Raw genomic sequence first — 26,793 nt, forward strand, 5'->3', positions numbered from 1 at the left:
ATATATATATATATATATATATATATATATATATATATATATATACATATATAAACCCCATGAGCTGCCGAAGGAGATGTGCAACTGAAGCCACCGCAGCGAGAGTGTGTTTGTGTGTGTGTGTGTGTGTGTGCGTGTAAATATTAAATATTAAATAATTATTATTAATATAGACCACTGAATGAGAAAGTATGTCCAAATTTTTGACCGGTAATGTATATAGAGAGAATTTGATTGTTTTAGGTCCAGTTCTTGTATACAAAATGTGAAATAGGAGTTTTTCTATGGATTGCTAGTAAGTGCTTGCTCATTGGGGGGCTACTGTTGAGTTTTTCTATGTAATATTGTGAGGTCTCTACCTTACTGTGCTTAATGATAATCTATTTTGTGTTTTTGTGCGATGCCGATAAAACTTGTATGAACTGAATTCATTTCTTAAGGTTGGCCTTTCTCCATAATATTTTTAGAATATTACATTTCGTCAGGTAATGGTGACCTTGCTGTCGGTTGGTTTCGCAATAATGCCCTAAGACTATAACAACATTGTCTTTTTTGATTCGATTGCAGTGAACCTGTTTTATTATTTTGCTGGCGTTTTTAACAATCGCCCAGCTATATACACTCTAATCCTCTTCAATAGCATATATGCCATTTTGCTGTTATGGGGGCTTCTGAATGAAAATCTGAGTTTGTGCATCATGTTACACAGCTTGCTGCACGAGCTCTGACCCATATTTCATAGAGATATGCGATTGTTTCCGGCAACCTTCAAAACTCATTTCCCCTCAGCACCGTCGGCCGGCTGCATGAATTAGGCCTGTTAGGATGCGCTCATGTGCGCTGCAAGAGAAGAGAGCTAAAAAAAAAAAAAATCCCTCCACTCTCGATTTGTCTTTTACAGCTTTTTTTCTCCACCTGTGAGTTGTGTCTTATTTTGCGATTTACCTCTATGTTACATTGAGCAAGATGAACGCTGTTTTTAAAACAAATAGTTTGTTGTCCTGTTTAGCAATATATCCACTGAAAATATGATACAACGAGGGTCCAGAGGAAACTGCCTATTACGACTTATTTTACGATTTTTTTTTTTTTTCAAAACAGGAAAAATCATTTGAAACATGCGCATATACATTTGCGGTGAACAAAAAAGTAGAGATGAGCAGTGCGCAATAGAAATGCAATCGAATACGCCCGAGAGATGCTATTTTTGTTAAATGTAATCATTGTGGTGTAGTGGGAGATACGTGTAGGCTAGTATTTTTCCACACTAGACATATAAGTCCATCTGTTACTTTTGTTACTCATTACTAATTTATACCATCTCATGAGCCAAGCTGGAAGACGATTTTAAAAGACAGAAGGCCTCGCATAGAAGCCAGGTACAAAGCCAGGCAATCTGACCCTAAACGTGACGTCCTTTTATCAATACGCAAATACATTACAGAAATTATATTGTATTTTTGAAGTGAAAGCTAAAATGGTACATATAAAAGAAATACAGACAGCTTGTTTAATTTGAGGAGACTGAGATAACACGTGCCAACAAAAAGATCCTTTAATCTGCCAAATTAAAAGCCACCTCTCAGAGAAGCCTACCACAAAATATGATCATGGGCACAACAACAACAACAACAGCAACAATCGTGTGATCACTGCTATCGATGGTTATCGATTCAAATTAATATTTATCTATAATGATACATTTAGACCTTCTCCATTTCTCCATCAGCCTACTGTTTTTTCTCGTCCATACAAACCGCAGAGGACTGTTGCAGGCTGACAGTGATAAATGACCTCTAGCTGGTCCGTTGGATCCATCTATTTATCTGAAATGTGCAGTGTCTGTATGGATGTCGAGCTTGTTGCATCGAAATTCCAGTCAAAATGTGCACCAACTCGTGTATGTTCTGGTTGACAATAAAGTGGCTTTTCCATTCTATGTATTTTCTCTTGTGATACTGATAAGGAGCCATGAAACCGGTGAGCATAAACCTTAAAAATCTAAATCACGGGTGCTTCAATTTTAAGGATGAGGTTTATTCATTTTTTTTCAGTAATAAAGTGAGTCCCCCGCCGTTTACTCGCTTGTTTCCCCCAAAACGCTTCTCTTTCTGTCACATACACGCACACACAACCCAGCATATACAACAGCATTTACTAAAATCTGGTAGCCGCTGCGCCTCCAACTTGGCGTGATTTCCTTGAATTTTGCAGCCTATCGTCCATCATTTCTGTCTCAATCGAATACAACGAGACAACTGCAATTCCGTCTCCTGCTCCATCAAGGAAAGCTGCTGCTCCAACCATTGTCCCATTCACTGACCACTCTTGTCTGGATTTTTAAAGGAGGCTGCAAGAAAATAAGAAAACGGAAATGATAACGCTGGCCGCTTTTCACATTAAAGACTTCTGCTCTATCCTTAATTTCTCTTCCTCTTCTTATTTTTGTTTTAGTGCTGACTGCCTGTCCTTGACAATTAAAATACTTCAATCATTGTGAATCTGCCATCAAATGTTGCTCCCTTAACAGTTCCAGTTACTGTACAAACCACGAAGAGTAAAAACAGAATAAAGAGATGCAGTGCAGAGAACAGAAACAGCCATTCAGAGATTTTGTTTATTATAAAATCTTACTTTGAGTTGGGAATTTTAAAAAGAACATGTCAATGGTTAAAGCTCAGTCTAACTTCTAGTAATCACACACACCAACATGGAAAGAAACAACCAAATAAAAAGCACAAACAGCACAACAATTAAAACTGTTAACCAGCCCTCCAACTTCTGAAAGCATCTTCCACTGTGCTTTATTTTTCTCCTCTGTTTGTTTGTCCTAATTTAGGAGAGGGCCTGTGTGTGATTTTCTTTGTACCATTTCATTTGGAGGGGGTGGGCATATTTCTGCCTTTGGGGGTGAAGCTTTACTGAGCAAAGTAGAAAAAGAAAAACGATGTAAAAAATATAAATAAATAAATTCATTAAAAGGAAATTGTGTATCATTCTGCTTTGCTTTACTATGGTCCTTGGTGATCCTACGTCCTTGGTATTTTTATTTTCTGTGCAGCTGCTCCCACCAAGTTCACCTAAGTGGAAGTATGCTGGCGACCGCTGAGGTTAGGCATGTCCATGGTGGTCCTCTACAGGTGTGTGCCATGCTGGCTTGGGCAGAATGAGGTGGGAGTGGTCAGGTTGTTGTACGGTCAGGTGGGTGTGGCTTGCAGTGGCAGTTCTGGTGCTGAGCTGCACAGCCAGATGGAAGTAGATCCCTGAGCCAACACTGGAGACCTACACATATAGGACAGTGGTTTAACACACATTAACTCAGGCTCAGTCCAACACTCAGTTAGTCACCACCATAACCCAAGTTTAAGCAGACCTTGGGTTAAGATTTTTTTCCCCCTGAAATGCAAAAGCGATAAAACTATAGCAGCTACAGCATTTTAGGCATTTCAGACAGTACCAAAGGCTATCCAAAATTAAAAACTGTAGTAGTTGAACTAATTTATGTAATCTGATTTCCAGATTATTTTGTTGAACTGAGTAATGTGAGTGGTTTTTGTGCCACCTGCATGTTCACCCACTTCAATAAACAGGGATCATTTGTCTCTTTTTTTGAACAATCTTTCCAGAAACATTACATTAATGCATACAAAAGTAAGTATTGCCTAAATGTTTTCCAATTTTATGGAGACTCCACAGATTTATCTTGAAAGCCCTAATCCACACTTTAAAATAAAACCATTCCTCCAAAAAAAAAACTATTTCTTTTTTCTGTTTTTGTTTTACCTGTTTTAGACAATATGAAAGCAAATAAACTGAACCCATCATGCACTTGATAAATCTTTTGTCTTATTGATTCATGATTTTTAAGTGAATAATGTGTCTGGGTGAAAGGTTTTAAGTGGGATTTGGTTTTAATTTTACAATTCTGTATTTTTTTTAACAGAATTATGCTTTTAATTAATTCAAATTGTGCCTTGAGGAACAAATTAAGTGTTTTGAGATTAATTGAATTGAATCCTTGATTGATTACTTTCAGATTTTTTTTCTGCTTTTGTAATAAGTCTCACAAAAACATGATTTAGATGGGTTTTTTTTTTGCTATTGCATTTTGAAATCACAGACATGTAAAGTTTAGATGTGCAGTACATTATTAAGCATATGATAGCGCCAGCTGTATTGCTATTGCAGCAGAGAGGAGAATGAAATGGCCCAGATTCAGGCATGTAGCTAAATGTTATGCCTCAGGTTTTATCATTTATTTGAAAATCATCAATTTACTCCTAACATGACTCTCATCATTCCTGCAATCCGGAGAAGATTTACTGCCGTGTTCAGCATATGGTCTCACCACAGATGAAATTAGGGGAGGCAAAACACCTGACTTTAGAGATTAACTACTGTAACTAGTTAATGATCATTCAATGAAAAATAATTATATTAACATTCACCGAAATATCTATAGGTAGAACTGATTTGGGCTGAGAGTGTATTTAGGTGAAGCATCATGAGCTTCTGTGTGAACTTCATTAACAAAGCTAGGGGAATAATCAGACTGAGAAGAGGGGGCTGTGCTGTTAAAAACTGGGCCCCGATAAAATGACAAAAAAAAAAAAGCAAATGCAGCTCCTATTTACATATAAAGAGCTCTATTAATCAAGGTAAGTGTCATTACAATGTGGCTCATTGAGCAGTGGCGAGTGGGTGTTAAATAAAATTCTCTGTGCTCGGATGCCTGCGGCAAGTGATACGTCTTGATTTGAGAACTGTCAGCAGTGGGGTGGAGCTGATGGAAACTGGAGGGGGAGGAGGGGTAGTATTACCCCAATTCTTAATCAGACTGCAGGAAACAGCAGTGGTGGAGGAAAATACAAAATGGAGGAAAAGGGGACAGATTGATGGAGAAAAAAGAAGAAGTGGTGTGAAGCTGGAGTAGTAGAGGAATATGTTTTAAACTACACTTGGTAAAGTTAGTGTGAAAGGACAGCCGTTTGTGGGGAAAGTCAGTTTTTACTTCACCTTGCTCACCTCAGTGGAGTGAATTTACATGTAGTGCCACTGTCCGTCCATCCCCATATTCATACCCATACCATTCATTGGCCCTGCAATGAAACATTTAAAAAAAAAAAAAAAACACTTTAAAGACCAGCAACGCGACAAACAGGTTATAACATGACAGCACCTCACAGTTTTGCAGAGACCATCGTTCTTTACAGCTACTGGTCACTTCATCATCTTGTTGTTTAGATAACAAAGTTAGCATAGCACAACAGAACATGCTCAGTCGCTAACTGCTTATAGACAGCTATAAGTAAGAATGAGCTTTAGGCTGGTTGACTTACATTTATTTACATGTATCCACGATACATTACACTCTACATTTTACACTCATCCACCAGCCTGCCCAACTCACACTTATTTTGCTACAAAAAAGATCAACTACATCCTACATTGGAACTGAACACTGACACTGGATGTAAATGATGAAATGCGAAGATGGCATTATAATCATCCCCATTATCATCATCATCAAAGTAATTCTATGCTACAACAGGTTGCTTTGATTTCAAAAGTTCATATAATTAATATTTGACAGAATTTAGTACATTGTTCAGTACGCAGTTGTCGTCACTCAAATTGTGCAACTAGATTAACAGACACACATAGCACTATTTTGCCCTTGATGTGAATGTAAATGAGATCTTGGTCACCTCCAGGTCGGAGACCCATGTGCTGTTGCCCATCAAGAACGAAGCCTGCCATTGGCTGGCCATCTGGACTATAAGCTGTACCCTGACTCACTGTGAAAGAAGAGCAGAAACAAGACTCATAGTGAACCTGCCTTCTACCACTTGAATTCCAGTTTAAACATGCTACACACAGAGACAGCTTTACATTGTGCATCTTTTTCTTACAACGGAAGATTTAAGACTCTGAGGACTTCTGGCACAATCTGTTTCATATTAATACTGTTTTTAACATGTCTGTCTTCTGTAGTTGCTGTGATTCATCAAGTATTATCAAAAATAAACCATAGTTTGCATTTGGATTTACGTGATCAGTATTTTTTATTTTTTTTTTTTGGGGGGGGGGGGTATTTAGTACACTGAGCACTAAATAAACTGCACCTTTACCTGCTCTGTTGGACTGGTCAATCATAGGCTGGACTATTCTTCTCCTTGCATTGATGAACCTGGAAAGGAAAAGTTTAAATGTTGAACAACTATCACAAAAAAGTCACTAACTTGAATAGCTTCAAGAGAAAAACTGGAGTGTGGACTGTGTGTCTCCAAGAATGTTACTAATTATCTATTAATTATATAATTATGTGCCTACATGAGTGCATGCATGCGTGTGTGCATGTGTGTGTTTGTGCGTGCATGTAGGTGTGATGAAGAAACTACTACCTAGGAAATACAACAAGGCACTGCAGAACACCACTGCTCAGTGACTGATAGACATGAAAGCAGACCACAGCAGTATCCTAGAACAAATCCCAAGGACCATCATAACAGCTGACATCCAAAAAACAGTGTCAAGAATGAAGAGATGAACAGCACCAGGCCACTGCCAAAGACCTGGATTTGCACAACATGGCAGCTCATGTCAGGGATCATTGTGGCTACATACATGAGTACCAGCTACTGGTTGACAGAGCAGTACACTCAAGACTGAAAGATGAGAAGAAACACTGCATGGATTGAGAAACCCTTTGACTCAATGCTGCACACATGTATAGTGAAGAGCAGGACACTAAGAGCTTTCATAAAGATCTCAATTACCCCTTTTACATATTCATTCTGTTCGTTAACCAGACAGCAACTAAAAAGGTCGGCTGCACTTGGAAGCGTGCACTTTACTAGGTCAGATAGCTGACATTTCCATGTCACTTTCAACATGGCACAAGTGTGAACTGAACCTTTGCATGAATAAAGAGACATGCACAAACAGCAGTTTGCACTTTGAAGCTATGTGATGTGTTTCAAAGAAGGATTTTTTCACACTTTTCACATCAATATTTCTCTGAAAACATCAGAGAGGCTTGATACACAGTTTGTGTACCAAAATTACAACACACCTTTTTCAGGCACTTTGCTCTACAATTTCAAATCTGTTAGGCAGCATAATTAAACGTCCATTATAATAAAACCTTAACGTGAAAAAAACAGACACAAACAGAAGCAAGAATGACGATACTCACCAATAATGAATGTAATCCATGAAGGGTTTTCCTTACAAGACATTGAGTAGAGCTGAAGTGTCTTTCTTACAGCTGTTTAAAACTACTGGCTCTGAGTTTCTGAGTTTGTTTAGCACCTGCAGCATCAGACAGCAGCAGGATTCATGTGTGTGTCTCCAAAGAGAGAGAGGTGCACACATTTGCACACTGAACGACAGCGCCGGTAGCTTAATTAAATTCTTGTAACTATAAATTATCGCAGAGAGCAGACAATGAATCTTTTTACAATGCATGAAGGGTTTCACCTCAAGTACAGCACCATGAGGATATACACTGAGCGGCAGGATGGAGGCTGAGGACTAGTGAGCGTCAGAGCCACTATCCAGGATGAAATAAACAGGAAAAGATCCAGGAATACCTCAAGAAGATGTCCCCCAGTTATGACATAACCAAGTAGCTATCATCGTGTATAGAAACATCTGTGCTCACTATGGGGTGGAAGTCCCAGGATCAAAATGGAAGACACCTCCAAAGTTGGTAAAGAATATCAAGCTAAGATCCCATGGGAGGTGGATGTAGCCATCCCAACACAAGAAAAACATCGAGGGATCTGGAAATTAAGGCAACAGTGATGGTGATTGAAGCACTCAGGACTCTAACAAATTGGAAGAATGGTTTTAGCAAATCCCAGGAGCATCATCTGACATTTCTGTCCAGATACTGTGCAGAACCCTCAGATTTCCAGGCCTCTGTTATGAAAATGGTTGCACTACATGTATATGTGGTTCTATGTGGGCGGTCTTATGTCTCCTTCAAGCTTAGGTCCTCCTGCTAGCAAAGACCTGTGGTTCTTTGACAATAAAAAAGGCTAAATTTCATTTGACTCTGTAAACTAACCACGGTTAATATGAAGACAGACTATGTGATCTAAAGTAAAATTTATGTCTAAAATGTATTTCACAAACAGGCATCAATGGTGTGAGTTACTGTGATAGCAGTTAGATGTTTTATGACAATGCAATTGCTGAGATCCAGTTTGTAGTGACTTACCAGTTGTTTACTTGAAGAATGGTGAGACCTGTGTCTTGTGCTAGCTGCTTTTTTTGTTCTTCTGAAGGGTATGGGTGCTGTGACAGAAAAAAAAGATTTAATAAACAATAACTAAAGAAAAGCCAAGTTCAAGGCTTTAACCAAAAACAGCTTTTACTGATATAAACTTATAGGGGCAATTTGGTACTTCAAGGGAAAACTCCTGCTCAGGAAGTATAATGACATTCTGTGAAAATCTCTGATAACACACACGCACGCACGCACGCACGCACGCACGCACGCACGCACGCACGCACGCACGCACGCACGCACGCACGCACGCACGCACGCACGCACGCACGCACACACACACACACACACACACACACACACACACACACACACACACACACACACACACACACACACACACACACACACAGTCAACCCTCCCTGGCCTCTGCCTTGTCCTCTGTATTTGAGACAGTGGGAGGAGAGTGGCAGATGGCAGACAGAGGTGACCCATGTACTGAGCACAGGGTCACAGGCCTGTTTCCATTCTGCTGCTGAGGCCATGTAGCCGCCTCCTGGAATCATCAGTGAACGATGAGTTTCCACTCATGAAACCAAACTTTTTTAATGTTATAATTCTAAATCCATGTTTCGATATCTTTTATGGTTTTGGCACAGTCCAAAATTTTCCTTCAGCTAGTGGGCGTCTTCGGGCGATGTCAAAATTTTTTTAAAAATAGCTTGTTCAAAACAAGATTGTGCTTAACAGTGCAAGTGTCACGGCCTCCTTCCGGCCATCCACGCCTCTGCCGGTGTGTCTCCGGTCTGTGCGGCTCTCTGCAGCTGCTGATCAGCGTAGGTTGGGTGTAGCTGCGGGAGCCGCACACTCGCAGATCTTATCGCCACCTGCTATAAAAACCGGCTTCACACGGCAGTGGTCGTCGGATCATCTTGTTTGTGCGACACTGAGCTGCCGGAGCAGCCTGCGTTACTGGGACCCTGCAATCCTCTTTGAGAGAAGAGGTGGATCCTGAGTTTAAAAAACAAAATATACTCATAAAAATATATAAATTATACCTTATCTATAATTATAACAGAGCATAAACCAGCAAAAGTTGCATTGGCACCACAGAAATTTTCTGGTGATCATAATTACTCTCTGTGCCCCGCAACTGACAGTAGAGTGACAGATTCAAATATGAGCTAAAAAAAAATACAAAGAACAAAAAGAGGAAAAAACTCTACTGTCCATCCCTCTGTAGGTACCATTTCACAGACGTGACCTCCAGATGAAGTCATTTTGATTTAGCAGCTGATATCTCCATCAAAACCACTTCAACACCAACCTTAGTTACCCTTAGCTAAACATGTTTTATATTCTTTTTGGTATACTCTAGGTTGCTCAGATTTTCCATCAGCTACTGTGAGTGGCAGTAGAATACAGTATGTTGTAGAGGAGTTTATGTAAAAATAAATAAATAAGAATGCCTTGTTTGTGTGCCGCCTCCTGGCCAGGTCATTATAGAAAATGAGAATCAGTTCTCAACTAACTTTCCTGGTTAAATAAAGATTAAATAAATTAAATAAAAGTCTTAAAATCCTAATCTGACCATTGACTTAATCCCCCAAAATCCAATCTCTCTATATACAATTTACATGTTGAGAAATTGTTTTCAGAAAATAACCCAGCCTTAAAATGGCTTAGATGTTATTCTACATCATTTTTTCCTCTAGAATGTACAATGTCAAAGTGGGAATGTTCCATCATGACATTGATTGCTTGCTTTGGTGATATGTCTTCCAGTATGCCAGAAACACTGCATGGTCATGTAAACAAGGTAAAAACAAAACAAAACAAAACAAAACAAAACAAAACAAAACAAAACAAAACAAAACAAAACAAAACAAAACAAAACAAAACAAAACAAAACAAAACAAACTTGATTTTCACCAGCCTTGGTCTTTAATGCAAAAGACCCCAAACAACTTTTAATGAAAATTGTATAAATTTTTGTCTTTCTCGTCCATCATTGTCAAAAATTTAAATTTGACAAGCAATAAAAGGGGAAAACTTCCAAGGGCATGAATAGTTTTTATGGCAATTGTGTAGAACTAGGATTTTGTGCTTCACTGCTGATGACATGGAGTCAGTAAGTTAGCAACTTATTTATTTTCACAAATATTTCTCGACAGAAAAAGGGGGTCGAATACACGTGTCCCCCTGAAATAACTGTGTCCGGTCTTTAAATGCTTTCAGAAATGAAAACAAACCTATTTTCTCAATATTCATCCACAAACTGACCCCTAAACACAGTGGAAGAGCACTAAATTTCTGCTTAGTTTAGGTTTACGTGTCAACAAGCAACAGTGAGCAAAACAACTGTGCACATGGCTCATAAGTGTGTGTCAAAGATTTTGGTCACTGTATCCTCCATATGAATTCACTCCATGTTAAATTTTATTGGACTCTTGCATGACACTTGTGACCCTCAGCAGGTTCCAGGGTTGACATCAGTGTTTGAATGTGGGTAGATGCAGGGTTGCATGGAAACCAACAGTTATGCCCAGGCTAATGGGATGATAATGAATAATATAATGAACCTTTCACAGCTGTTTTCTCCTCGGGGTGAGGGGTGGGGGGGTATTTAAGGGACTTCAGAATAGATGACAAAAACAGGAGAGTACAGCTACTGGTGCACAGAAACGCCCCTCACAATCTTCCAACCGCGGGCCTCACACTGCAAAGTCTGACAAAGCATAATCCTGCTCCTTTCACACCCTCAACGACTGATGTTCAATGCTTGATCGCTTGGGTGTTGCAAAAGGCCTTTCAGATGCCAAATTCCCCTTGCACACTTTTCATAGGCACATCCTGCCATGGTAAACACTTGTGCTTAACAAATTAGGCTTGACAGGGAATGGGGAACAGAGAGGGGATAATTCAATTATCCTCCTTTTTTTTATCTGGAAAATCTAAAGGTGGTCTTTGGAAAGGAGGGGATTACTTTGAGTACAGGACCTGTGTGGGCCTTTCACAAAAACATAGCAGATCTAAGCACAGCAGCAGTAGAAAGGAAATGACAGTAGTGTCTTTGGACCTTGGATAAAAGGTAATGATCACTCATAGGGACTTCCTCAACCCTCCTACAGAAAGAATCAGCATTGCTGCTTCTGAATGGAAGGCTTCTGATGTTGATTTCTGTTCAAACCCTGAACTGCTATTTCAAAATCGCCCTTAAGACATGAGTCTTTGCTCTATTTCTTGCAATTAAATAAAGATGAAATGAGGCATAATTTCAAACAACTGTTGCCTGATGAAAGAGTGGGGATTAAACAACATCATTTCTAGTAGTATGTGAAATCATCATAGGTTTACTATTAAAGAGAATAAAAATAAAAAGATTTATGAAGTCACATCTAGATGTGATTTTTCTGGACAAGGATCTGGGGTAGATTACTTTACCGTAAGGTGCTGGAATAACCATGCTCTCATTATATTTGTGGCCACTTTGGGGAAGATGCCTCGTTTTTTCTGTCTTTTCTTATCCTGGTCATCTTCGTCTCCTGTACCCGGTGATGCCAGACTGTTGTCAATGCCCTCCCCTGCAATCAGAGACAAAGGGAGGCATGTCATGAGAAAGCTTTAATGCAGCCCTGTCTCCTTCGTCCTTCTTCACAAAACCATGCCAGGAAAGGGCGAACGGAGGAAGCCTACATTCCTCTGTGGCACAGCAGCACAAGATTCTTGCTCTCACTTCTGCTTGACTCCCTGCATACTGGATAATGAAAAGGAGTTTGTAGTGTGGTAGCTCAATAAAACCAAGTGCTATTAATTCAATCTGAGCCACGCGTTTGACGTGTTGTAATGACTGTGGGAGTCGTGTGCCTGACATGAAATAATGAGCGTTCAAACTGCTGTCAGAGTGCTATATACTCCTATTTATACATGACCTCTATTTGAAATAAAACTAATCATGTCCTAAAACAAAAAGGAAAAAAACAAAAGCAAAAAGTCTATATTGTGAACAAAGTATAAACTCAGTGACATGAAAACCCTTCTGAGGGTACTGAAGCAGAATGAGGGGGCTGAGTATGGGTGGCACAATTGTATATTCCCACTGACTGCCCCCCCAAACTTATCACCAACACTATATGTGTTTTGGATTGTATGTAGCACATCATCATATAACAGAATTTCAGCCGGAAGCTGACATGGAATGGGGCAAGAGGCTTCCTTTAAGTTAAGATTTCCACCCCTACAAGCTAACTCACTCCATCTCACATCACAAGGGGCACTCTGCTCCATCTCCCTCTCTGCCATTAATTGTGCATCAGCCAAGATGATTTACTTTTAACAGTGGTAGTTATTTTCCTTGCCCTCAGGGCAGAGAAGCCTTGAAAGCCTGCCTGCAGGGCATGTGAATAATGCATCTGAGAGACTCCTCCCCTGAGGCGGGACAGGAACCCTACTTTTCTTAAGATTTGCCCTAGCATGTCTTTTTGTTTTTAGGGAGGCATCAATCAAACATAAAAACCCTCTCTGCTATATGAGCAATATTCATGCATAAATTGTCCAGCTAATAAATATTGACAATAAAAAGGATGTGTTGTAGGCTTGGGGGCTCTGGGGATTGTGGGAGTTTTGATGGATGGTGTCCAGTTCTGAGTCACAGCGTACAGAGTTCATACTGCCTGTCCCCTACTCTTATGTTGTCCTCCATCTCTCATACAGTCTTTTGGTAAAGTGACTTTTTTCTGGGAGTAGGTTTCTTTAGGATATTTTAAGGGTATCAAAATGAAGTCATTCCACACTGTGTGACAGCATGACATGCATTCTGTATCATCTTCAATGCAAGTTTTAGTCACTGATTCAAAATCAAACTTCAAATCAAACAGACAGACCTAGTATCTTTGGAAGCTTTGTTATCTTCATAGGTAACCAACATAAAGTTTCAAGAACTATTTGATCTAGAAGCTCTACGTGAAGAAGAGTCAGTGGCCCAACTTTTTAACTTATCTTTACCAGAATATCAGTGCTGAACATTTAATAGCTAATATATCAAACCAATCACTTAGACTAGGGTGAGATAAAGAATGGTGATGCAATAATTTTAACTAGCTACAAATCAACGTGAGTATGTATATTTGCATCAGAAAATGGACACAACTTCAGTTGTATATTTGTTTGACCATCATGAAAAAAAACCTTCAGGAGGAAGGGCTGCTGCACACCAATTTCTAGAACAAAACTAAATAATTTAGCTTCAACCTCTCTCAATAAGTCTGACCAAAAGAGTGAAGACAAACTAAATGGCGATTCAGTCATCAAGTTAGAGTAAAATTAATTTAAAAAAAAAAAAAAAAAACAGACAAAACAATTTATTGTTACAGATGAGAGCACCACAAAGAAAGAAAGACTTGCTCAGCTTAATGTTTAGGAAGGCATGCTTTTCTCCCCTCCACCCTTTATCCCCAACACTCCACTCTGATCCATCTCCTCTCTTCTAGTCTCCTCATTCTTCCTTCTTCTGCTCTAGAGCGGGGAAAGCCGCAGGGCAGATCCTCCGCGACACTAATCGCTTCTGACTGTTCCCCGGCAACTTGGCCAGTCTAAACAGTTTGTGACAGTGAAGTCTCTAAGTCATAAACCCGTACAAGTCTCCTATCCCCCCCGCCCCAACACACACACACACACACACACACACACACACACACACACACACACACACACACACACACACACACACACACACACACACACACACACACACACACACACACACACACACACACACACACACACACACACACACACACACACACGCTCAACCCCGTCCCGTCCCCACCCACCTCCCTCTTGCCTGCCAGTGTCTGCACGCGTGACACTGGAGGGGGTGGGTTGAAGGGGAAAGATGGAAGATGGTGGGCATTACTGCAGGGATGGCTGGAGTATTGCCCTGGGGCTACGATGAAAAAACACACAAAAAGACAGGACCCTAAGATATGAAGTGTAGTCTGCCGATCCTTTTTACCCACCTTCACCTCTGCCTCTATTTCACACGAAGATCTGTCCAGCTCAGGTTGCTATAGGCTCATGCCTCTTTATTAAACTCAGTAACTGTTAACAATGCAAAAATCATTATATTACTTCGCAAATTTCACCAGCAGTTGCTGATGAATGTGGTAAAACAGCTATTATGTTGTGAAAAGTATTATCACTGGAAAGGAGACATGTTCTGACCAATGAAATGCATTACTCAATAGAAGTAGAGGTAATTTTCTCTGCTCCTTTATTTCTTACATAAATATTTAGGCTTCTACTTGTTTCACTATAATTTTCCTTTTTTTAAACATGATAAATCTATTAATATATATGTACTGTGTGCATGGACATGTCAATATTACTGTGGATGTACACTATTTTTTATTTTTATCATTATTTCATACTCTTCAGTAGAAGTAAAGAGATGGTTTGGAGATGATTTGCAATTAGTATGCAATATACTGCACCAGCCAAAAGTTTGGACACACCTTCTTATTCAGTGGTTTTTATTTATTTTAATAATTTTCTATATTGTAGATTAATACTGAAGACACTAAAATTGTGAAAGAACATATATGGAATTATGTAGTCAACAAAATAGTGTTAAACAAAGCAGAATGTATTTTATATTTTAGGTTCTTCAAAGAAGCCCCCTTTTGCTTTGATGACAGCCTTGCACTGGTACTGTATGTACAAAATATGATGTATATGTTTATGAAATTGTATTAACATTAAATGTTTGTGCATCAACATGTGAATGCATTTCTTGAAGAAATAATAACCAAAAAACATATCTAATCATCTATTATTAACTTTTTAAACTTATTATGTTAAGAAGTTCAACATCTCTCAGTTAAATACAATAATCTCAGTCTAATTCAAGACTCTGGAAGACAGCTGAATTGAGTTTATGAAACAACCTGGTTTGTTTTGAAAAAAAAACTTTGCCATAATATTAATGCACTGGCAGTCATTTAGGCCTCAATAACAGTCAAAAATTGCTTGACAAGACATTTTTTGCAGATTTGCACATACTTCAACCTTTTGTTTTTTCCTATTATAAATGCGTAAATAAAAGAACCATTGATCTACACATATACATGTTAGATATTCTGGACACCTGTTATTTATTTTTGCTTTATTTTCTTATTTATCTCCTCCTCTGCTTTCTGTAGCTCAGCAGCTGGTCTGCTCGAAAACAAAGCTGCTGGGTGATGTGTCCATAAGATAGAGTGTGGAACATCTAGCAGAACTGATTGCTGCACCTCTGTCAGTGATGCAAAGCCAGCAAGGCTGGTCTAATGAGTTCAGCGGGGCCCTGATCCATCATCAATGACACCTCATGACTCCTCCCCTTATTAGATGTGATACACAGCTCTAGAGTAGTCTGAAAGGTTTCTAACAAGGAAAGAAACTGTGAATCCTCCACGTCAACATAAAGGTTAGAAAATGTTGACTGGAAAGTGCAACTGTTTTCACAGTGGCACTGCCACATGACAGAGAGGTGATCATTTAAACTGCAGTGGACATGGCCACTGCATGGAGGTCATGGTAATTCTAAGAGCTTCAGTAGAACGTAGATGGACGTCTTTTTTAGGTTCTTGAAGACGTTTTACCTCTCAGGTTTATTCAGTTTTGAAGGTACACAGATGACTAAAGTGTACATATCGTGTTTTTTGTAATCTGAATGAACAGACAATACAATTAAAATAGCACAATTCCTACCAGTTATCAGCACATAAAATATCAAAATATGGTAATTCAAATAAATAAAAGTGTAAAAAAAAAAAAAAAAAAAAAAAGAAAATTGTTGAACCAATACAATAAAAGGAAAATTTCCCTTTCCTTCCATATCCAGCATTGTCCATATCTCTTTCTCTCTGGCCTACCCCTTCCAATCTCACTGTCTTTTCCTCCGATTTTAATCAATTACTGATATCAACAGCATGACAGATGTTAAAGCGGCATTAGTCTCCTGTTTCTGGCTCTGGATCTGACAAAAAAAGAGGCAGCACAACCTGGGAGAGGTTTAACTTATTAACATAATAGGTTTTAGAACTTAATAATAGATGAAATGATTAGATATGTTTTTGGGGTATTATTTTTTCCTCACATTCCATTTCTTAGTGACAGTGTGTGGGATCTTTGAAGGCCACTCCCACTGTCTATTGTTTTATTTATTTATTTTTGATGGACTTTTTAAGCTGTCCCTTGTCCTACCCAGGCCTCTTCCAGACATTCCTGAGACAGCTCAGCCTCCTTTAGCTGTGGTTCACAGCTATAAAAGACAGTCCTCTCTGTATATCACTCAGCTTACAAGACAGGCAAAATCTGGCACCTTATAAAGGACTAGCAACCATGAGCTAAACCACTAGCCACATAGTGGATGGATCATTTACCTGTGGTTAGCCAGGGCTGAGAGCCACATCACCACCACTTTCATATTCACAAATGATTGTGGATTTTAAAAGGTTTCAGTGGTATCCCACTACAAGTAACAGGAGCACAATTACTCTCTGATAGGATTGTCAAAGAATAGTTCTACCCATTCATTTTGAGAACCTTACAATACTCTTATTTTTTTGTGATTTTGATCTAAATCTATGTTCAGTCTTAGCACTGGTGCTGAACGCTGCCTCTGCATGTAATTTGTGCAATGTAGTTTGGTGCATATGAATACATTTCCTGTAGAAACAGGTATTGCGCTGAGTTGAGGCATAAGATGGAACACAGTGACCTTTTCAAAGCTATATTATTATGCCAGATGGTTATTGTTTATTTGTTTTGGTTCAAATGCTCTGGGTTATGGAAGAAAAAAGAAAAAAAAACTTGTTGGCATGACTCAAAATGTTTTAGCAAGGTAAATTAAGGATATCAACAGTGAGGCGGGAGAAATGTTTTTCTGGATTTGGAGATGACACTAGGTAAAGACAGGATTTTTAAGTGCAAAAAATATGCAACATTGACTGCTGGAATGAGAATAAACCCCAAACCTTAAATGTTCAATTCATTCATGAATTAATTCATCTGTAACCACTAATTAAAAATAGTTGCATCAGAAATTAAGGTAAAAGCACTTCAGATTTCAAGATGAAAAAAAAAGATGACTGTGATCCTTGCATCCTTACCTACATCAGCATACATATGGATACATACCTTGTGAAAAATCACTGTTTCAACTGGCTGTTTTAAAACATCTGATGACATCTAGATGACAACATTTTTACAAGTCAATGGAGGCCATCTACCTTTTACAAATATAGTCATCATGATACACCTCTAACTGTCCTTTGTATCCTTTCAGGTTGTGTGATTGACTTTTCCCTGGCATTGGAGACCAGGTAAGAAGCAGAAGGTAGCATGCAATGAATCCTGCAGCAGCAACCACAACTCTGATCATTCTGCCCTCTTCTTTTCCTTTTGTTCCTAACCCATTAAGTGTCCTGCCCTTATATCCCTACGAGGTGCATTCTGCACCCCTCATCCTCTATGCATTTTCTCCCAGGTTGAAATGGTACAGACCTTAGGGTTTCCCCCACTGTTTAAATAACCCAAAGGAAAGAAAGTATTTACACTGCGACCTTTCTCAGCTCACCTCTACACAACTTCTGAAAAATGAATAAGCTAATTAGGATGTACCACAACAAAAATGTCACAATCTCAGTGGATATGAGGTGGAGTTCAGAACTCAAGATGATTTTCAAAAGTCCTATGTGTACAGTCAATGTAAGATTCTTGATCTCTTTCTCACTATCCTATAATCCTCTGAGTTTCTCTTGTCTTCCAAAGCATCATCCTATTGTTCTCTCCAGTGCTCTGCTCATTGCTGCCTGATGGGCAGGGGGTGGAAAGTTGCTATAATGTCCATTCTATTTTTACTGCAGCCAAAGGGGAGAGAAACAAAAACAAGCCATAAAGCCCTTATAGCCGCCAATTAGCACATCAGAAATCACATTAAGGGCAGGACATCACTGTCACACAAAAAGGATCAGGGCTGGATAGCGTCAGAGAGAGACAGCAGCAGAACACTGAACATGAAGTTGCAAACACACTACATAGCAGCTCTGACACCATGTGGGTGTGAATAAGAAACACACTGTAAAGTGCACACTATTTACCATTTACATGCCGCCGCCCCCCCCTCCCCCCAGCCACCCACACACACACACACACACATTCCTTTCAGCAAATATTCTTCAATCAGGAGGTTACAGTTAAATGCAAGTATTGCCTGCAGGAGTACTCCTCACTTAACTTAGATTGTCTGTTTTTTTTTTTTTTATAAACTAAATTAATGAACTTTCTTGAAAGGATCCCCTCAAGTCACCAGGCATCACAGCTCATGTCTCAGAAGGTAAAGAAGTCAAAGCTTTGATATGAAAGAGAATCCAGGAGGCACTCTTACCAAGTTCGCTGATGTTGTCACCACTCTGGGAGACGTGTCCCCCACTGGACGGTCCTGGGGTGCCCACGGAGGGAGTGGAATGGGTGTCATCCATGTCTCTCCAGGACGCTGGGTTCTGAGAAGTCAAGGAGAGGTCCGCACACCAGGGAATAAAAGATAAGGAAAAAGAGCAGAGGAGGAGAGAAGGGAAAACAGATGAGGACAATCCAGTAAGGTCCAGTTTGGGTCCATCATGCAACTTTCCCAAAACACAAAGACAGTGTTGTGGCATTATTAGCATAGCAAAGCAGCAACCAAGTTGTCAGAAATGTGACACAAGAACAACATTACCATTTTGTCCAATAGGGAGGTTTAAGTAAAACCAGAGAAAGAGTACAGGCAAAAGTTTTTACAACAGCTTAACCCTGCAGCGTGAGAACCCTCTTGGATGTTTCCTTGACCAGTGTTGAGGAGAAATGCTGTATTTATTGGGCTGGCCAGCCTGGCCACTTAGACATAAGCCCAAACCAAACAGCAGATCTCCCTCTTTAGCCTCTCTGCGTCAGCTGTTTGCCGGATGGTGATCAGATGAAGAGCTTGGCAGATGACAACAAGAAGCACAGGGACAATGGCACAGTGTGAATGGGTCCTCTCAATGATGGACCCTCTTTTCTTATTAAGCCACACAATAATTACAGCTCCTCCGTACACACAGCTATTTAAAGAGGCATTGTGTGTTTTCATGTTCGTCAAGATAATAGACTTATTTCCTACTGCCCATCTGTTAAAACCCAATTAACAGGAATGGAGCCGAGTGTACAGACAGGAGCAGCTTGTTTATTTGATTCATACACAAATGAAGAGAACTGAACTATTGATGCTTATGTTTACCTTATATAGTAGTTCTGTATAGTAGCCTCATACTGGTATCCATTCCTTTGCATTCCTACACCAAATGACCAGCAGCAGTAAACGTAAGGTAAAGATAGTTATCAAAAATCACAGCAAAGCGTATACAAGCTTTATGTTACTAAACACAATAAGACCCTTCTATATTAAAAGGACCGTATGAGAGAAGAGTCATTCTGTGTTACTAGAAAAGCATAGGCATTATTTGTTGAAATTAATGGACTTAACTACAGCATTTGCTCCTGACAAAGCTACCTAAAGCAGGTTAAGGAGGAGTTACAACCACTTTTAGTGGATAAACAGTTACTCTAACTTTTTAGGTACATTTTACACTATTTGATACTCTTGCACAGAAAGAAAACTTTACAAATCTGACTTTTGGTTTGGGAACAAATTTTTTGGATTAAAGAGCTGAATTTTCATGTTCAGAGCAATGACGGATGAGCAAGCTCCCTTTATTGTTTGTTTTCAGGTCATGTAATTTCTTCCCTGTGAACTCTTAACATGTTTCTCTCCAGTAAATGCATGGACACATATTTAAACATCCATGAAATGTATATATTCTATTTTCTGTACATTTATATGCTGACAAGTCACTGACTCTGTTGGAGAGATGGAACAGCATCTTTTAATGGTGATGGACGGTACTGTCTGACATGTCAGTTCCATAAGTGATTAACTGAAATGAGATCTGTGGACTGTGAAGATCATAGTGTTTAAGTTGCACTCATCAAAATGATGACCCCTTGTGCACTATGGATAGGGGCACTGTCTTCCTGGAAGAGACTACTCCTGCACATGTGATTTTTACACACACACACACACACACACACACACACACACACACACACACACACACACACACACACACACACACACACACACACATATACATATATGTAACGAGTCAAAGTTTGGACTCACCTTCCCATTCAGTGTTTTTTTATTTAATTATTTCATACATCATAGGATTAATACTGAAGACATCAAAGCTACAAAAGAATGCACATGGAATTATGATGTTAACAAAAAAGTTAAAACTTCAGTATTAATCTACAATGCGGAAAAAATACAAATGAACAAAAACCACTGAATGAGAAGGTATGTCCAAACTTTTGACTGGTAGTGTATATATGCACCTCAAAAAAAATTACAGCATTGTGAGAAAGTTCCTTTTTCTTGTGTTATTTCGTTCAAAAAGGAAAATAAATACATTGTCCATATTCATTACATGTAAGGTGCAATAATTTCAATGAAAATGACACACTACAGAAATTATAAACTTCGGACAAGTATGTTAATTTATATGATGAATGATTAGTTGGGGGCTGCACAGTGGCTTGGTGATTAGCACTGTCGCCTTGCAGCTAGACCCTGGTTCACGTCACGGCCTTCCCAGGATCTTTATGCATGGAGTTTGCACATCTCCCTGTTTTCTCTGGGTACTCTGGCTTCCTCCGACAGTCCAAAAGCATGCTCAGGTTAATTGGTAACTCTAAATTGTCCGTTAGGTGTGAATGTGAGTGTGATTGCTTGCCCTGCGATAGACTAGCGACCTGTCCAGGGTGTCCTCTACCTTCACCCTAAGTCAGTGGGGATAGACTGCACCCCGCCTGCGACTCCAGTGAGGATTAAGTGGTGTATAGACAATGGATGGATGGATGGATGGATAATTGGTTGGGGCACCATTAAAACAAATTACTGCATCAAAGCCTGTGGCACTGCTGAGGTGTTGTTGAAATCCAGGTCGCTTTGATGGCACCCTAGAACTTGTCTGTATTTTTGGGTTGGGTGTTTCTCATCTTCCTCTTGACAATATCTCATGTTCAGTTCTATGGGATTCAGGTAAGGTGAGTTGGCTGACCAATCAAGTAATATCATAGTGAACAGCCTTTTCTGTTCAATGATTCCATTATTTGGTCTGTTTTTCTCTGCAGCAATTTGTATGCTTACAGGAATTATTTAATTTCAATGTGTCAAGTTTATATTCATATAGAAAAAAATCTAGCCTCATAGAATCCAGCCATAATAATCACACTGGCTAATGAACACCAGACTAAAAGCTCAGCAGCAAACACAATACTGGCACCTGCACTTCATGCAAAGTCAAATTAACAGATGAAATATGATTTAAACAAGAAATCTAAACTTGATTATTCTAAATCGATTGGTTTTCCATACTGATGTCTTCATCTGAGGCTTTACACAACTGCTTCAACAGGAGTGACACAGCATCACACAGCAAACTACACCCAATATAAGCTTTCAGAATATTACGGTGAGAGGCATCCGCTGCTTACAATATTTAGGAAAAAGTGTTCTGGACATCAGGGAGAAAAAAACGATCACGCCCGGCCACTGTTTCCTCAGACAGAAAAAGGCAATTTAGAGGAGACAGAGTGACTCACGTGATCTGCGAGGTTGGTGGAGGATCCTGAGAGGTCGTCATAGTCCGACTTGCAGACGTCTCGTTCCTCTATGACCAGGTCGATGGGCATTTTGCCTTTGAGGCAGCTGATGTACCGATGGCAGAAGTTATCACACAACTCATGAACCTGCGAAACCAAACTTTCATTTAAATCCTCCGAATTTCAACTGAACGCCACGATCATAAAATGTGAATTCAAACGTATATTTCAAATGGCTGTGCCTTCAAAGGTGCGGATAAACAGAACATTTACCTTCTCTAGCTCCAACAGATGAAATCGTAGAACTTGGATCGCTTGAATCATCTAAAAATCAGAATTATTATTTTTTTATTTGTAAATCAAAATAAAATGATTTAATAAAACACGACATGGGTTTAGAGACGCTCGGGCTACAATAGTATTAACGGCTGTGTGTTTTTGCTATTTTACATCACACAAACATTGGTTTTATTTTGTAACGATATCTTAAATATGTCCTGAAGGCACGAGGGTTGCCCCGGGCGAGCTTGTACCATCCCGCTGCGCACGGAGAGCAACACAAGGCAGAAAACAGCTGGGAATCAAAGGAGAGCGAAAGAAAGAGGAGAGAGTGCTCACCAGGTTATCCAGCTCTGGGTTGGAAGAAAATAAGGGCTTTTCTGCACGCATCTGTGGAGAAAAGGGAAATGAAAGGCCTCCGTTGATGTTTCCCAACTGATTCAATTTTTCATTTCCAAAGGAATAGAATAAATCGGACTATAACGTTTCCAAAAAATAAAAAATCACCAGAGATTAAATTATAGTCTATATTTGACTCGTGACATGGAGTTTCAGTGGGTTGCAGTACTGAAGATGTTTTGTCGTGCTTCTTATCTGGAAAGGCTGCTTTTATTTCCACCGTGCGCTGCTCCCTTCAGCTGTGCGCGTTCCTACCTGTTTAGCAAACACGGCTATATCTTCATTGAAGGAGTCGGAGGAGCACACGTCTCCTCCCGCCACCCCAGGCTCTCTGGGCGTGCAGGTAGCCAGCTCACACTTCTCGAACACCAGAGCCAATAGAGGAAATAAAGGGTGGCTGCAACACAGGCGGAGAGGCCCGTTTGGTTGAATTGTAATTGTCAAGCATTACCTTTAGCCTACACATCACAGCACCGGCAGATAGCATTTCATACTGATCGTGGCGAGTTTAACCTGAAAAGGTGTGTGTTGCTTGTTACTGCAAGAAAAAGCCAATGCCCCGTGCAGAAAGGTTATTTAGTTTCTGCTTAGAGATTTGTGATGATGGGGTGTAAGAAAACTTGTTTCATCCTGCTTTCATCAATAAAATAAAAAAAAACAGCAATGCATAAAAGTTGAAAATTACTGAATGTCAAGATTACGTTATAGTATTAGTTGTAGTTAGTTTTAATCTAGGCCTATGCAAAATATATGTGATAAATCTTTATCTCTATGTTTAACAGCTGAATTAAACCAAGCTTTAGTTCAAATTCAAAACTCAATATTTCATTTATAATTGTTTCACCGCCTCATAAGAAAATAACATTGTTATTATTTTTGCTGTTGTTTGTTGGTATATCCGCACCCGTAAATTTGATCCTTGTCTCTCTTCAGCGCGTCGTTCACGGCGCTGCCCATGCTGCTGGGCAGGATGTTGTGCGGTGCGTGGGCTCCATAGTGCTGCGTGGGGTGCGGGGGAGGCCCCTGGTTCAGGTGGTGGACCTGGGGCAAGGGCCGCGGGGCATGAGGGTCTCCGTACATCGAAGCAGGGACTCCGACTCCATCCATCGCACCTCCGTAATGACCGAGATCATCATACTGGGATGAAAGTTGAGGACAGCATTAGAGCTCGAACTGTGACGGAAGACAAGTTGAGGAGATTTTTCATTTAAATTCATAAGACTAGAAACGTAATGGTTTGGATGTTAAGTTAAACAACAATACTCCACAACTGTGTTTCTTGTGTTCAGATATTAGACCTCGCATTGCAACTACAGTTCATGCTGTGTTTCACTATTGTGCAAAAGCATGCGATCAACTCTTTTTGCAATCCGCGCCGTATTTTTCACGTATTTACTTACTGTAGGGAAGTAACTTCTGTTTTAAGGATGTAAGCTTATCTGTGATGAACAGGAGAAACATTCCGCATACCATTTAAATAATGGCAATTCAAAAAGCATCTTAAACATACCCTTTGCGCCATCTCCGTGCACGGTTTCCAGGCGTGTAAAAGAGAAGTTGATTAAAAACTTCGATTCAAAAACGTTTAAATCCAGTAGGAAATTCTACTCCTGTCGTGATATGTGACATGGAGTTAGTCAAAAATGGTCGAAAACTATGCAAAAAGATCAAAAACGGGTAGAAAACTGCGCCTGTCCTCGCATTACCAAGACTGCCAAAACGCGCAACGACAAAACGCGAAACAGGTTTCCATTGATTCCTCTATGAAAGGATTAAAGAAAATCTGGCAGATCTGGATGTTTGAGAAAGTTTTCAGCGTCAATTATCCCTCTCATAAGAAGACGCTGAGGGTCCGCGGATTAGTCATCAGCCAAGCGTGTCCTCATGCCCACAGCTCTTCGTGCCTACAAGCTCACTGTGCACGAATGGGCTGTAGAGCCACTTTATAGGATCGCTGTGTGATGTTGCCGGCAAGCTGATGACGGAACCGGGTGGCGAAGGGCGGGTGCGACCAGTAACTTATGACAAGTGTATGTGTTTTAAAACATACTTTCAAAATAAACCGGGTTTCCCAAAACGTAAGCTCTCACCATTTGAGTGCATATGCGCAAAACAGATCACAATACATATTCCCCTCTGCGGACTCTACGTGGACAGTCACTTCAATGCTCTGAAATGATTTCAGATGCAGAATCTACAAATTTAGCTGTCAACGTCAGTGTAAAGAGTGTGCAATCCATATAAAGATAGCATAAAATATAGAGTGAATGTATTAAGATACAGTGAAAATTCAATGTTCTTATCCAGCATAATTTCAAATGTAGTGGTTTGTCAGTGGACATCCTACTGTCCCAAGCATTTGACCAGAAACCTTCAGCTGCAGCTGCTATACATTTATTTATTAAAGTGGATTTTACATTCTATGGAACTGACGTGTTCTGTTTTTAAACATCTTCGACATAAAATTGTAGCATATTGCTCAGTGTCGGAGTAGTCTACTTAACTGGCACCTTCCTGTATACTCCTGAAGGTAAATTGACAACGCTGACTACCTGGAAGAAAAAAATATTAAACCTATTTAACAAGAGCGTGCGTTCAAAAGAGGCAGTGACGTAAAGAAAGTATATCAGAAAGTAAGCAGACTATACAATAAGAAAAAAATCTGATCGTTTAAACTCTAGTGTATCAGACATTAGGCTTCTCATCTGAAAAATAAAAACCAATCTTTTCTCTTCACAAAGTTCAATTTAAATGCCTTTATTTTGAAGAAAACGCCACCCCAATGCCATACAGGTGTGTCTGTGTGTGTCTGCTCCCTGATGCTCTTTTAGCCTTTTCATTTAAGTGGGGCCTGAAAATTGTGAAGCTCGGCCACATTTAAGCACCTTAGCAGTAGATGAAATGATTAGTGATGTGTAAGAACTGTCAGAATATATAAATGAAATGAGTGAAATCCAGTGGTACACTTATAACCAAGGCTTATTTGTATACAACAATGATACCACTGCAGCTACTTCAGTTTACACATTTCAACTGAAAAAATAACGACTGCAACTGCTGAGCACCAATGCATTGTATTCATTCAAAGGATAAACTCTCTGTTAATGAAGTTGGGGTTTTTACCACCCCTATAAAATCAATAACAGTTACATCATTTGACTTTATCCATGCTACGTACTTCAGTTTTGAAAACATTTGGTAGGTCTGGCTGAAAGATACACTTGTGAAAATGTTCAAATCTGTTTTGAGATCATCACTGAGTTTGGAAACCTTGAGTAGTAGCGTCACAAGATGCATTATGAATCTCTAACACAGTTCTCTTTGGCCACATATAAACTTAACTTTTTAACTTGTATCACTGACAGCAGTAACTGACAAAAGTGTATTATCTGAAACAGTGTAACTGCTGTAGTATGTACCTGTCAAAGCATCTAGTGCTATCATAATAGAATAGAATAGAATAGAATAGGTCTTTATCATCACTGTTACAAAAAACAATGAAAATCAGTTTATCATTCTTAATATAGCAACATTAGAAATAAACTATTTAAGGCAATATTAAACGCAGACTAAAAATATATACACCCAAAATATGAGCAAATATACAGTGTGTAGCGGCCCCTTGGATTCATTCAGCAAGACGTTTCAAACGGGTGTTGATTTATTCTCACTCTCGACCAGCACCTGTACCATAAGCACCGTGAAAACTACAGAATTAAAAAGAATACAAAATGCTTCACTGTAGTATCACAAACAATTCACGTATAAATCATGTTTACATCCAATACAAATAAACGCAACTCATCTGATAATAATGCATATTAAACATTTTCATACCTCATTCCGCCGTTCCAAGGGCGCTAATTTAAGTGTTAGCCATCAGCTAGCATGCGCTCCAGCTCGATATACACACACACACACGCCGCTGCTTGGAGCTACGAATACAGTATAATGAGGTAAATCACAATGTAAACCCTTCCTTAATACAATTCAAATAGATAAACGTGATGTATAACTACTGTTTTTAGACAGTTTTTTTTTTACCGTTTCTCCGATGATGCATGAACACAACGTTGTTTAGACAAAGAAACAGGAAGTTCGGCGTCAAAAAAACCGCAGAAGAAGAAACGCTCGCGTAACAAAATAAAAGCGG

General features: G+C 39.5%; 1 protein-coding gene across 4 annotated transcripts; it reads right to left on the bottom strand.

The window, feature by feature from the left end:
- Positions 1-1,574: 1,574 nt before the first annotated feature.
- On the bottom strand, positions 1,575-26,576 carry meis2b (Meis homeobox 2b). 4 transcript variants are annotated; one of them, XR_004848062.2, is made up of 14 exons: positions 24,151-24,563; positions 23,545-23,777; positions 22,896-23,037; positions 22,581-22,631; positions 22,236-22,286; positions 21,963-22,109; positions 18,667-18,781; positions 11,682-11,821; positions 8,228-8,304; positions 6,132-6,190; positions 5,709-5,798; positions 5,026-5,099; positions 3,081-3,282; positions 1,575-2,350 (listed from the first exon to the last, which is right to left on the bottom strand). XR_004848062.2 is itself a non-coding variant. In XM_023278539.3 (13 exons), the coding sequence occupies exons 2-12, from the start codon at positions 23,745-23,747 to the stop codon at positions 5,041-5,043; spliced, it is 1,134 nt and encodes a 377-aa protein (XP_023134307.1). In that variant the 5' UTR covers positions 23,748-23,777; positions 26,478-26,576; the 3' UTR covers positions 2,599-3,282; positions 5,026-5,040. The 4 variants fall into 4 exon arrangements, 3 of the variants coding, with proteins under 3 accessions (XP_023134307.1, XP_035807956.2, XP_035807955.2); XM_023278539.3 differs by lacking the exons at positions 1,575-2,350; positions 24,151-24,563 and adding an exon at positions 26,478-26,576 and having other exon boundaries at positions 2,599-3,282; XM_035952063.2 differs by lacking the exon at positions 1,575-2,350 and having other exon boundaries at positions 2,599-3,282; positions 5,017-5,099; positions 24,151-24,564.
- Positions 26,577-26,793: the final 217 nt, after the last annotated feature.

Source organism: Amphiprion ocellaris, chromosome 12 (assembly GCF_022539595.1).
Source record: "Amphiprion ocellaris isolate individual 3 ecotype Okinawa chromosome 12, ASM2253959v1, whole genome shotgun sequence".
NCBI lineage: Eukaryota > Metazoa > Chordata > Actinopteri > Pomacentridae > Amphiprion > Amphiprion ocellaris.

What these genes read in the sequence shown, in the direction of transcription:
- meis2b (XM_035952063.2), bottom strand. An exon ending in ACCCAGAGCTGGATAACCTG is followed by an intron (nt 22,287 to 22,580) that starts GTGAGCACTCTC and finishes TCTGATTTTTAG; the next exon opens with ATGATTCAAGCGATCCAAGT. An exon ending in ATTCTTCAAGTAAACAACTG is followed by an intron (nt 6,191 to 8,227) that starts GTAAGTCACTAC and finishes TTTCCTTTCCAG; the next exon opens with GTTCATCAATGCAAGGAGAA.